Here is a 14,597-nt window from a genome sequence, read left to right on the forward strand (position 1 = left end):
TCCATGCATGTTTGTGCTGTCAGTGACAATTTTTTCCATGTTACACCTAAAGGGCAGCATGATATTAGGGACCACATTACGGGTCTCTTAAAGTTAATCATATCTTAAAAAGCTGTTAAACGAAAGATTTAGGTTTTCTGTGTACTCTGTGCTGGAATTTGGTTTTATTGTACTATATATGTGTCAAAGTGATTTCTCATTTCTGCCATGCAACAAGAGAATATAATGTGAACATATACTTGCCCCACAAATTGCAGTACCATCATTGATCAATGTGAATGGTTGTGGCTTTGCGCCTTTTGTAGTACTTGTGCATGCACATTTTTTAAGTCACACTACGTAGAGGCACCTATAAATGCATGAACGAAATGTAATCCCAACCAATTAATCGATAATTTTTTTCGTTTTAGTTATAATGCTAACACATGTCATTATCAATTTACACATGTTATAACATATAATATTTTAGTATTAATGCCATACCTTAAAATATAAATTTTTCATTCACCATGTTACAATTTTATGACATACAAATTAATAACATCACGTAGCAAACCTATTCTTACACTTTCGTCATCTATTAATAACTTAAAAATAAGTCGGATAGCTATAGATGATTTTATGCTAGCTGCCTCAAATACCAATTCCCACCATCTGTCTTAATATTATAATATTTGTGATTCTTTTTCCTGTTTGTCATACCATTGATTTTTATACCAAAAAATTAGTTAACAAAAGCAACCGGTCGGTTGTTCATTAGTTTTTTTTTCTTCTTTTTTTTTTCTGTCCCTAATGTAGTTATTTACATTGACTTGTTGATGAATTGCTAACTCGCAGTACTCATTTTCCAATATTGTACATTTTCAATGGAGCAATATTGGGACTCATGCTAGATCGAATACTCCATTACTTATTGAATCAAGAAATGTTATATTGCCCAAAATTTGGTTCCGGTTACTCAGTTAATTTCACGCCTAAGTACTCAGGTAGATCACAACCACAAATCCCAAGGATTTTTGTGAGCAACGCATGATTCAAATTACCCAATAAACAACAAGAACATATTAGCTACCACACATTCCAATTGCATACATCTCGGTTTCAAAAGGCAATTGCAAATTCCAATTTGGAAATGCCTTTTAAGTTGAATTGTAGCCAAATTGAAAAAGATTCTTGGCAAAGATTTACAAAGGGACAACATAAAAAGAATTTACATTGATCAATTATTTCTATAACTCCAACGTATATAGGTTTATTTACTTATTTTTGAACAAACACTAGAATATTTACGTAGAAAGAATTTACATGGGACAACATAACTCTATAAAACAAAATCATTTCTTTGCATGAGTTGAACATAAAATATGTTTTGAGTAAATGAAGACAACTACCACAGAAATAAAATCGTAACCAATACAACAACCATTGTTGACCTAAAGTTATAAATAAAAGGCTAAATTACAGCAAAGGTCTCTAATTTATACCACAAGCTTAGTTTTGTCCCTGAACTCTACTAATAGTTTCTTCCATCCTTGAATTATGTCATTTGTTGCACTAATAGTCATTTTCGTTAACTCTGTCAACTTTTCCTTTAAGTTGAAGAATATAATATGAATTTCATCCAAAAATAAGAAAATGAATTTTTTTTAAGAGAAATACTTGGCTCTTTAAGGATTGAGGAGAAAAATCTCTTTAAAATACTCCGTGACCTATTCACATAACTTCGTGCTTATGTTTAGAGGATTGATTAAATGATTTTAGTCTTAATTGATTATTTGCAAATATAATATTTACATAGTGAGGAGTAACTCCTCCTTAAGCACGAAATTCTGATCAAAATCACGAAATTCTATGAATAAGTCATGAAGTATTTTGAGGAGGAACTCGTCCTTAACCCTAAGGAGCCAAGCTCTTCTCTTTTTGAATAAATTAAATTCTTTATGTATAAAACGACCATTATACCCTTAAATTTGACAGAAAAGAAGACAAATTTGATGGAATGGACAAAAACTAAATATGAAATAAAGTTCAAACACCTTTGATATCAACACACTAGATAAAATATGAAGAAAACTAGGATAATAACCTAATAAGAGAGTAGGGTTTCAAGAAAAAGATAAAAAGGCACGCACAACTGGACTAAAACGTGGATATATATTGACATATTATGTTTGTATAATCAACAATATACTCTGCACATTCATTTCTTTTAATTATTGTCATTATGCAATACATAATGCTATCCACATATGTATCTTTCCGTCTTCCTCGAGATGTTAAATGAAAAATTACTTTTTATGAAAAATTTCTGTGGTGGTAAAAGGTCAACGGTCAAAGATTTGCATTACTCGCTCTGTCTCCCACACAGGCACCACATTCCCTTCCTCTGTAGTTTCAGCTTGTATGCAGTGCAGAACTCTCTCTCTCTCTCTCTCTCTCTCTCTCTCTCTCTAACATTGACACATTCATCGGTCAGTCGTTGGTATAAATAAACAATCCCAAAATCCTTCACTCACACCAAGCACTATGCGTCCCACTTGGGCGCGGGCCTACCTGCTTCCTCGGTGCATCCGTCTTCTCCCAATTCTCCTCCCCCTCTTCTCCACCAAATGCCCTGTGGGTACCACTTTCCCCCGGCCCTTACAGTAGCCTTAGAGCTTTGGGTCACATTTTCCCACCATTATTTTGGGGTTTTCTGACCCTGAACTTGCTCTGTTCCTCGCCATCCGATCATATTACCAGTCGGGGGTTTGACCAGTCTTAGATTAGGCCAAAAGGGTGAACAAACGACGACTGAGGTGGGGCTTTGACACGTGGTCAGATCGAGACATCTCCCCGTGGAGTGTATATGGTGACGGGGGATTGCGTCAGATTGAGAAACTTTAATTTAGTTACTTTGTTCATAACAACCATTCTCTTTTGTATTTCTGAGTTGAAAACTTATCGGTTATATAAGAGTAAGTTCTTAACTTCAATTGTATATAATCCTCTTCCTTAGATCATCTCCAATGGTTGGGATAAAAACCAAATTTTTTAGTCCGGAAAATTTAGTTTTTAACCCAGAAACAGTTTTTCTACTCCAACCGTTCTAATCTAAAATTTTAGCTCGGAATTATTAAAGAATAAACTTAAGCTATTTTTTTTGTTAAATTAAATTTAAAAATAAATAAATATGTAGATTATCGTAAATTAATTTTATGAACATTTTAATCTAAAAAAATTTAAATTCGATAAATATTGGGTGGAGTCCACTCCGATTTATGGGCTAAATTTTGGGGGAAATTTGGCATTGGTTTAGCATTTAGCATTTAGCCCAAAATTTCCCCTTGGGTTGGAGTGGGTTTGGGGGGAAATTTTGGGGGGTAATTTGGCTTTTAGCCCACCATTGGAGTTGGTCTTAGGGTTGCGAATTCAAAACTCGGAAGCCTTTGTATAATAATCACAGATTGTTGTAGAATGCGTTGAATCTTCCATCGGTGAAATACTAGGTCGATAAGGGTTAGATAATTAATTAGTTGTTTTGACTATGATTAGGTGAGAGACTTCCAGACTCTAAATCACAAGAGATTGCGGTCAAGTTAGTAAGAGAAGGATCACAAAATGTTAGATAAGAAAGAATAGAGATGCACCAGATGAGAATTGCAAAAGCATGTAAAAGGGAGTTTCAAATTCCTATTACATGCCTTTGTAATGCTCATATGGTGCATTTCTAATTCCACTTATCTAATATTTTATAATTCAGTGCTTACTAAATTGACCTCAAACCCTCGAAATTTGGAAATCCCTCACCGAAACACAGTCTTGAAATTTAGCTACGAGGTAACTAATGAGTGCTTCATTTAGTCGTGACAACTTGGTAGCAATGCTACCAAATGACAAGACTTGTCATTTTGTATTTTAGGTTCAAATATCGTTAATAATGAGTTTGATACAACTTATGCTCCTACCTCTTAATGTAAATATAACATTGTATTAAAAAAAAGTATCATCTTTAAGTCCTTTGCCAGGAGTCATACTCTACTTATATATGTGCACATGGCTATGCTCTTGACTTCTTTGTTATTTGAATGAGCTTTTTGTACTATGAAAAGCACTTCATTTTTGTAAAATCATAAACTTGCCTTGCCCTTGCTTGTTTAAGGATAAAGAGGAATTGTTGTTTAAGTTAAAGTCAAATTAAAGCACTGTTGATTAAAATGGTCCCCTAAAATCTCTAACGTTGCCACATGCAATTTGGCATTGCCTGTGGTATGAATAGGATTATCTTTGACCTAAACTTCCTTTATAATTGGACACGTTAGGTATCGAATGTTAGGACTAATGACTGCTACCCCCTTGAGCTGTATGTATTATTTTCTTTGTAATAAATTAGATAGTTTATGTAAGCTTGCAAAACAACTTTTTTTTCTTGGATTCAGGCCTATAGTTAACCATTTTCTAATTCCAACAGGGTGCATAACGATTTTCTTTCTTTTCTGTTATATAGGAAGAAATCGAACCCTCAAGCTAATCACGTTCTAACCCATTTTTCCAAACTAATTGTTATTTATTTCTGAGATTTATGAATTATTCGTTGCATACGTGGAACTTTGAGATAGCCTGATTCCACGTGAAGGTTGACAAAGAAATGTGTTTGAATAAATAAGCTTAATATTGAGAGGAGGCATGTTTTTGCTAAGCTTAACCGAGTAGTGCCAGCAGGTGCTTTCGTCTTTATCCTCCTATTTCTAATCAAGAAGTACATAAATAAGATACAAACGAATATCAAAACCTTAAGAGGGCAGACCAAACAATATAGACGAAATTATTTTCTCCCTATATCTGGCATTTGAAAAGTTAAGCCCACCTTGACGTGTACGTGTGTCCACTCGTTTCTCTCTTTGCAGGAGCAAAGAAATCATGCATGCCAATCTAGTCACCCAACAATCTGAACAAGGCAAGCTCCAACTACTCACAAATGATGGAAATTCTCCACAAATTTGCTAGAGAGAAAAGAAGACTTTTGTGGCTTTCGATCTCTAAGGTTTTTCTTTTCATATATCCCACTTAAATCGATCAAAGTTCTTCAAGAAGTAACAAAAATAACATTTTATAAATAAATGACAAGAGTCGTTTTCTTCATCTAACCACTCTACTAGGGTTAGGTTAACTTTCTTTTTATCACTTTGTGTTCATATTATCAAAGATTCAAAATTCAACCATCTTACCACTTCAAATTAGGAAGCATCTCCTCAAACACACAAAAATCCAATCCTCTCGAGTCTTCCTATAATCGCATAATACTCATAATCCCTTGAATACTATGGAAAACGTTAAAGGAGACATCTTAGAAGCGTGTATATATGCAATTCCATGTACTAATTAATGTTCTTTTCTATATAAGGTACTCTTTTGTTATTTTATTTTTTTAATTAGAGGATCCCTCATGAATTATAGGCTTACCAAGGAGGACATGGAATATATTGCAAGTCGTCTCAAACAAAATGAAGTCAACCCAATGTAGGAAATTTATGATCTTATCCTCACTCTAATGAGACAACTATTGGTTTAATTAATACGATATTCATTTAGCGAGTAATGCCAAAGAAATCACATTTTGATATCATATGCAGTATTAGTATAAAGCAGATAAAGAGGAACTATGCTACGTAAGTTGAGATATATCCCCAAATTATATATAAGAATATCTTCCTATAGAATTTTACTCAGTTGTCGTATTCAATTATAATGGATGAAAGTCCAAATATTGGATTAAACTGAGTCGAAATCCCCAAATTTCAATGCCACCCATGATTTTGTTCCCTCCAAAATCATATATAGTTTATTTACTCTTTTGTCAAGCTCATTAAATATTCTCATTAGTAAATTGTCACAACAGTAGTTGGCCATCAATGTCTAAAAAGGTTTATATATTATCATTCATCATCTTTACTGAGCACCTTTAGTTGGATATATAAATGTGCCTTTTATATTGACACGTTCCGATTCTGATGTTCTAAGATATCGCGATGGTCATGTGCTGGCGGACACTCGAAGATGATGCAAGCCATTTAATGAATGCATATGCTGAGAACATCTAAATCATATATATATTTCGTTTATGAAATGTAGCAAGATAATAAAATGTGACTATTTTGGATATCGAGATAGAAGCATGTCATATATTTCAGGTTCCACCCCTTCTTCAAATGGAATGAGATTAATGCTTTAATTATTGGGAATACTCACCATACGCATCAAGAACAACAAATAGAGATTAACTTGTCACGGGTTGTCGAGTCGTAGAAATAAATTCTTTGCAAAGCAAAGTTAAGATAAGATTTTGCAGTATTGGAGGAGTTCCAGCCGAAGAAAAATGTACTCCCCAACAGACTAACAACGTGCAGGCACAGGAGGTCCAATCATACACGTGTCGACAAACCAAGTTGGCAGCCAGCTGGCTGCTCCCACTTGGATACTTGAACAAGTAACCCTCCAAGTCTTTTACCGCACACAACTGCGCACATTATTCTTTTCTTCCGAATTATACTCGCTAAACATTGCTAAACTTGACTAAAGAGTAATGTTATATTTACTACCTATTTGCATTCAAGTTGGCAGCCAACTGGCTAGTTCCAATTGAATACTTGATCAAGTAACCCTTCAAGTCTTTTTCGGTACACTATGGCACACATTATTCTTCTTCTCCCGGATTATACTTGCTAAACATTGACTAAAGATTAATGCTACACATGTGTACTATCTCTTTAATGAAGGTAGGATCTGTTAATGTATGTAGAAGGTAGGATCTGTTAATGTATGTAGATCTCATCTTTATTAAAAAAATAATAATAATACAAATACGTAGTAAAAGTAATAGTAAGTATCACGTTAAAATATCATCGTTACGTCGTTTTTCAATTCTGATTACCGGGTAATGCAACACCACCGGCGATAAAAAATAAATGAAGTGACTGCCGGTATTTTGTGATACATCCATGGTACATGCGCGCATGTAAAGAGTGTACCTACTGCAGGTTTACCGGATATTGCCGGCTGTGAATATTTGTTTAAGAGTTTCAAAGGCCTTCAAAGTTTTTAATTTTTTTTTCCTTGTACGACAAGTACCCTTTGATATGCACTGTAGTAAGCAAGTAGTCCACTACTTTCGCAAGAGGAAAAAGGCGTTTTAAAATGGGTTAAAAACTTAAGCTTACTTAAGCTTCCAAAATGACAAAGTTCATATAAAGGTGATTTCATTTTAAGATTTTTATAGAATTAATATTTTATTTTGAGCTAAAGTTAGTGGGATTTCCATGAAATAGAATTGTCCAATTGGGAAAGGGATTTAGGTTTGTAAAGATTTGATGTACATCATAGGAAAGTTGCTTCACTTTTGATTTTATTTTTGTGGTTGCTTTGTTATGGTGACAGAATTTGACTGATTGAATAATTTAGAATAATTGTACAGTTTAGCTAGTAATGTAGCATGTCGATAGTCTTACATGTTATATTCTTAAACTTTTTATTAAATGTGTAATACAATTTAAAAGTCTAATTCAACTAGTAGTGTAACACGTCGGTAGTCTGATATATGATGTAATGTAACACTAATGTGGCATGTTATATTACTATACTCTTTGTTGAATGAACGATTCAAATTAACTGCCTAATCTCTAACACATGTGTTTTTTTTTTATCGAACTACAATCTTGCATAGCATGTTGTGGAACTCTTAATTAAATGAGGGATTCAAGTTCACAATCTAGTCCAACAACGGAAGGAGATACTTAGTGGAATTAGCCAAGGACGGCAATGAATGAATAGAAACTCCATGTTTTCATGTGAGAGTAGCAAATGTTGAGAAAAGGAAAACAAAATGATACTAACGGTGTATATTTACAACTATGCCCTTCTTTTTATTGTTGTATTTACTTTCCCATCCCCATATAACCCTCCAGGTGAAAGCAAAGCCACCTCCATTTTCCTGCTCTATATAAACACCGGTTCTCCCTTTCTTTCTCCCCACACCTAAACCATCATCTAGTTTTCATCACTCTCTCTCTCTCTCTCTCTCTCTCTCTCTCTCTCTCTCCCATACAGTTTCAAACCAATCTCTCTCTCTCTCTCTCTCTCCCATACAGTTTCAAACCAATTCTCTCTCTCTCTAATTCCAAACTACGCACAAACACCATGCCTGAAGCACCGAAGAAATTTCTGAATCCCACGGAGGACTATAACCTCCAAGACAAGAACAACAAGATCCTTCACTTCATCGAAGAAGTCACAAAAACCCCCCACGAGGTTCAAAAACGAGTCCTCGCTGAAATCCTCACCCGTAATGCTCACGTCGAGTACTTGCAGCGCCACGGCCTCAACGGTCACACTGACCGTGACACTTTCAAAAAAATCATGCCCGTTATCAAATACGAAGATATCCAGTCAGATATCAACCGTATCGCCAATGGTGACACCTCCCATATCCTCTGTTCCAAGCCCATTTCTGAGTTTTTGACCAGGTGGGTTTTTACATTTTACATTTCTTCATGCCTTTAAATTAACTTTTGTAATTGATTATTTGGATGGTTTTGTTGATTCAAGCGATATTAATATTATAAATAATTAGTAAACAACTGGACTGGGATTCGAACTTGGGTGGAGCATACTGTTGTAGCCAACTCACGTCTAGGCCTGCGGTTATTTTAATGGTTAGGCTGAATGGGCTTGTTTTTGTTGCAGTTCTGGCACATCCGGAGGGGAAAGAAAACTGATGCCAACAATTGAAGAGGAGCTAGAGAGGAGGTCTTTACTTTACAGTCTGCTGATGCCTGTGATGAGCCAGTATGTCCCCGGACTGGACAAGGGCAAAGGAATGTACTTTTTGTTCATAAAATCCGAGGCCAAAACCCCCGGCGGACTTGTGGCCAGGCCGGTCCTAACCAGCTACTACAAAAGCTCACATTTCAAACAAAGACCCTATGACCCTTACACTAACTACACCAGCCCCAATGAGACCATCCTCTGCCCGGACTCCTACCAAAGCATGTACTCCCAACTCCTCTGCGGTCTCTGCCAGAACAAGGAAGTCCTCCGAGTCGGTGCTGTTTTCGCCTCTGGCTTCATCCGGGCCATCAGGTTTCTTGAGAAGCACTGGACTATTTTGTGCAAGGACATAGCCTCCGGGACTCTTAACCCCCAGATTACAGACCCGTCAGTCCGCGAGGCAGTGATGAAGATCCTTAAGCCTGATCCGAAGCTTGCAAGTTTCATTGAGGGTGAATGCCGGAAGGACTCTTGGCATGGGATTATTACCAGGCTTTGGCCAAACACAAAGTATGTGGATGTGATTGTGACCGGGACTATGTCCCAGTACATTCCGACACTGGACTATTACAGCAACGGACTGCCTCTGGTTTGCACTATGTATGCCTCTTCGGAGTGCTACTTTGGTGTTAATCTAAACCCTCTGTGCAAACCCAGTGAAGTGTCCTACACTCTTATTCCCACCATGGGATACTTTGAGTTCCTCCCAGTCCAGAGGAACAATGGGATTAATACTAATCCCGTCTCTGTCCGCAAATCACTCAATGAGAAGGAGCAGCAAGAACTAGTTGATCTTGCAGATGTGAAGCTTGGACAAGAATATGAGCTTGTTGTCACAACATATGCTGGTAAGTGGTAACTTGATTTTTTTTATTTAAATTTTTTGTGTTTTAAGTGGTTTAATTCATGAAATTACAAATTTTGTTATTTTTGGTGCTGAAGATTGACATGGGCCTGTTTAATCCGCAGGACTGTACCGCTACAGAGTGGGGGATGTGCTAAGAGTGGCATCATTCAAGAACAAGGCACCGCAGTTCAACTTCATATGCAGGAAAAATGTTGTCCTGAGCATTGACTCGGACAAGACTGATGAGGTGGAGCTCCAAAACGCAGTGAAAAATGCCGTGAACCATTTGGTCCCGTTCGATGCCACCGTGACGGAATATACTAGCTATGCGGACACAACAACAATCCCGGGACACTATGTGCTCTTTTGGGAACTTGGCCTCAATGGGACAACTCCAATCCCACCCTCGGTCTTTGAGGACTGTTGCCTCACCGTCGAAGAGTCCCTGAACAGCGTCTACCGGCAAGGCCGGGCCTCCGACAAGTCCATCGGACCGCTCGAGATCAAGATTGTCGAGACGGGGACGTTTGACAAGCTCATGGACTATGCCATTAGCTTGGGAGCTTCCATTAACCAATACAAGACCCCTAGGTGTGTGAAATTTGCACCCATTGTGGAGCTCTTGACCACAAGGGTGGTCTCAAACTACTATAGCCCCAAGTGCCCCAAGTGGGTCCCAGGCCACAAGCAATGGTGCAACATTGATTAGGAAGGGATTAAAAAATGAAATGGAAGGGGAATGGAGTAGCTTTTGGCCCAGTGATTTTAGAAGAAGCTGCTTTCGTGGAGGTTCACAAGAAGTGCTTTTGTAATCATCTTAGGGAAAGAGTAGCAACTACTACCATTTTAATTAATTAGGTTAACCTTATGTTTTTTATTTTCATCTCTCTCATTTTGTTTTTTTTTTTTTTTGGAAGTTTTTAGAGTACTGCTTTTTTTTTTGGAAGTTTATAGCTCCTTTTTCTACCATGTACAAAAAACTGTTCCAGTTTCAAGGAAAATCTTTTTCTTTATTGTTTAATTAGCTGTATTTATTTATTTATGGAAAAGAGTTATTTTTATTTACTTGAATTAATAAGTTTCATGGCCACTTAGATTGTAGTACTAAGTGGCCATGAAACTTTTTTTTTTCATTAAGAAAAAAAGTTTTTTGGTAACTTAGTACCACGGTCTAATGGTATTCTTCTTTACTTATAAGTGAGAGGTCTTAAGTTCGTTTCTCTCCAAAAGTGAATTTGAACCACATTATTGTTAGTCTATTATGAGTTTAAGTCCAACCAGATAATATTATTTGTTAAAAAAAATAAAAAAAAATTCATGGGAATTTGATTCCTAGATCCTGCCAGGAGTCTTGTCCACTGAAGTCTCATGTGCTTTATAACGGCACTCGGTAAGAGTCTCAGAATTCCAAGTCCTTTCTTTTTCACTCAAGAAAAAGGGTCACCAACTTTTCCCATATTATATGTAGTAATTTTTTTTTTTTTGTTAGTATTATATGTAGTAATTGAGTTACTAATATAAAAACAATGAAAAAGATAACACTTTTCTAAAGATAAAGTATCATATTCCTCCCAGTGACTTGTTCCACGAGCTAGTCAAAGTGACCAAATAATGCGACTTAAGGAAAAAGGTTATGACCCAGATGGAGTATTGTAATCACTTGAAGACAATATTGTTTAACCAAGTTGGCTACAGTATTGTACTTCATCATGTGTACTTAAATGTAATGAAACTATATAATTTTTAAGCTTAGATTTAGATGAATTTAGTGTACTATTCAATCATTTGTCTAAAAAAAATAATGTAGAATTTATCCAAGAAAATTAGGCATATGAAGATATATAGAATTGGATAAAGATAAACTAATTCCTTTCTTTGCTAGACAAGGTGACCAAGCAAATGTCGTGGAATTTAATTCAAGAAATTATGTATATAGAAGGAAAATAAAATTGGATAAACTAAAATTCTTGGTCGATCTGATCAACTATGAGGGCTGTATATGGTCATATTGCAAAGTTTGGATTTATATATAGACTAGTGAAAACCAAAATTGAATGTATGAGACAAAATTGCATGCAATAGCACCAATACTTTGGCATTATTTATTTTGTATTTGAGTATTTTTTTGGATTGGGGCATTGATATTTATCCAGAAATTTGGCGCAAACCGTCAAAGACTCAAGGGACAAAGAAGTGCTTGGTGCTTTGATTTGGAAGGGAAAGGACAGATAAGGTTGAAGCAGAAGTTGTTCCCTGTTTGGCCATTGTCTTTGATAGGAGAAAACAAAAGCAGTTTTTGATATTTTTGAATTGAAGGAAAAGCCAAAACGCATTTTCAGAGAGTCCATTAGGCAGACAAAATCATAATAACCATAGCAGACAAACCCAGAAAAAGATGGAGACAAATTTAGAGACAGAAATTCAGGTCTCAAATAAAAGGAGAAGGGCCATTTTCAGAAGCAGTAGTTCTGGTACGAGTACTGTTTTCTTGTGAGAAGACAAGATAATTCATACAGCACCAGCTACTGTATTCATATGCCCTTGTCTTCACCATGTTGAATCAAAGCAGTAGTCAAGCACTAAAAATAACAAGACTGTCCACTCCTTTGTTCGCCACCCAACTAAATGCTACTACAGCGGAGGAGAAGGATATGACACTGATTAACAAGTGAGTCTGTTGCCACGTACATGGCTGTTATAGAACAAATATTTGATATTTTTTATGACTTTCTTTGGAACAAAAGATAATCGTTCATTGGCTGGAACAAAAGATAATCGAACTCTTAACCTAACAAATTAAGTTCTGACCTAGTTTTCTCTCTCAACGACATACATGCATTCTTCAAATAATATAAACAATTTTTATCACTGAGTCGGAGGAATTCGAACTTTTCTATATTGTTGTTGAGGATAAAAGTTCCACTAGAATAAGAGCAAGATCGCAGAATTATGGGTTATGACTTAATTAATTATACCATGTGAGAGCGTATTTATATTTTACAAACTATAGTATTGGACATAAGAACATTGATTCCATTTTCTTTTTTTCGATAAACAACAAGAACACAGCATAGTGTCATTCGTAAAATAATTTTTTTTAGTTACTATTATTAAGGGGGAGATGGGAGGGTTCAAAAGTATTACATTAATTTTGAAAAGTGGGAGTTTTGAATTTGGAATGCATACGTAGAAACCTAATACCCTATCCTCATTACACATATATCCATCCTATATTCTTGAATCTGGAATGCATACATAGAAACCTAATACCCTATCCTCATTACACATATATCCATCCTATATTCTAAAAAAACCAGGATGGTCAAGGATGTTTACCTAAGCACCTTGTTAGAGAATAATTCCATATCCAAGTTCTTATCTTATGCATGTGGTTCAATATCCTAATGAATAAGATGTTGGGTTTCTATTCATGCGTTTTGAGTTTGAAACTCTCATGTCTCTTTAAATTATTGTAATAGTTTCCCTCTCATTCCCCTTAATCATAATAATAATCTCTATTAATTAATGAAACCCTCTTTATCAACCAAAAGAGGGTGAAAAAACTACTTAATCTTCTATCACACAAAAAAAAATTGATGGGCAATAATGTAATTTCACATGTCCAAATTTTACTGTTTTTTATTTAAACCTTACCTACAAGTGATGTTAAAATACCTCTAATATAAAAAATAAAATAAAATAAAATAAATAAGAAAACCAAAAACAAAAACCTCCCACTCCCCCCACGTTCTCTCTCCCTCTCCCTCTCTCCCTCTCTCCCTTTCTCCTTCTCATTTTCTAAAAAAATGTATTCATACACACAAAATGTGTAGACAAATGCTAGTAGTAATAATAACAACAATAATTTAAAAAAAAATTGGAAAACGTAAAATTTATCCCCAATACCAACTTCAACTTACACACATAAGATAAAACAATCTTACACATGCGGTAAATTACAAAAATAGGATAACAACAAATCAATATATCCTATCTATCTTAATGAGAACTTCTAATTCGAGTGACAATCTATCCTATCCAACTATGCAACGCTACATTATGTGGGTTTTTTCTATGGTGGTTGATAGTTGGGTTCTTTCTTTAATGATTTAAAGAAAGAGTAAGTTGCAGTCATGATCTTTTAACTTTAATCAGATTGAAGCAATTGTCCCTCAACTAAAAATTTATTATCATTGGTCCTTTAACTCATTAAAATGTGTCGTTATTCTTTTGATAGAGCAAAGTTAGGCTGAATGGCTTACTTCCTAGAGCAAATATAGCCTAAAAGATCTGGCGTCTCCAACTATTCTTCTGATAACGGCATGTAAACTATCCTCACAAAAAGTTCTTCAAATTTTCTTGCCCATCACATATTTCTTTATTTACGACAATTAAATTAAATAAAGTAAACAAAAATAATGCATATAATTCCCAAATAAGTTTCGTCCTCGCGATTATTGCAGTCGTTGAAATATTTTCGCATGCGGCAAATCGGCGAGGAAGGCTGATTTCCAGGTACCGATTATCTTATACAGTTATATTTACCCTAATGTGGGTCCCGCAGTCCATGCAGTCACGACAAGGGAGGAGCATAGAATACTTTGCTCCCCTTCAACACGAAGGGGGACCGTGTTGGAGATCTGGCCACGTGGCTGTGAGCATGGTTGACCTAACTTACTGGTTGCCTCTGTTGCTCTAAAGAGAAGTGACCCCACCTTGTTGGGCCAATGAGAGTAAAGAGATCCACGAGGGAAAGTCGTTCCGAGTTTTCATCTGGTCGGCCACAACATAGACTGTGCAAATTCTCGGCGTAAATGGAATCCGGTGGTGGCAGTGCCATTGGAGGAAGGTGGCCTAGCTTTGGTTTCGTGCGGCCACGTGGTAGAACACGGATGACACTTTGCATTGATTGGTGGTACCATAACTTTTAATTTGGAAATTCATTTTA

The 14,597-nt window shown here is 35.9% G+C and overlaps 1 protein-coding gene across 1 annotated transcript; it reads left to right on the plus strand.

The window, feature by feature from the left end:
• Positions 1–8,037: 8,037 nt before the first annotated feature.
• On the plus strand, positions 8,038–10,662 carry LOC103965914 (indole-3-acetic acid-amido synthetase GH3.6). The gene is made up of 3 exons (XM_009379014.3): positions 8,038–8,498; positions 8,719–9,650; positions 9,772–10,662. The coding sequence occupies exons 1-3, from the start codon at positions 8,173–8,175 to the stop codon at positions 10,356–10,358; spliced, it is 1,845 nt and encodes a 614-aa protein (XP_009377289.1). The 5' UTR covers positions 8,038–8,172; the 3' UTR covers positions 10,359–10,662.
• The last annotated feature ends 3,935 nt before the right edge of the window (positions 10,663–14,597 follow it).

This window comes from the organism of the source record quoted next, unplaced genomic scaffold, assembly GCF_019419815.1.
Source record: "Pyrus x bretschneideri cultivar Hongxiangsu unplaced genomic scaffold, Pyrus_bretschneideri_v1 Contig23, whole genome shotgun sequence".
NCBI lineage: Eukaryota > Viridiplantae > Streptophyta > Magnoliopsida > Rosales > Rosaceae > Pyrus > Pyrus x bretschneideri.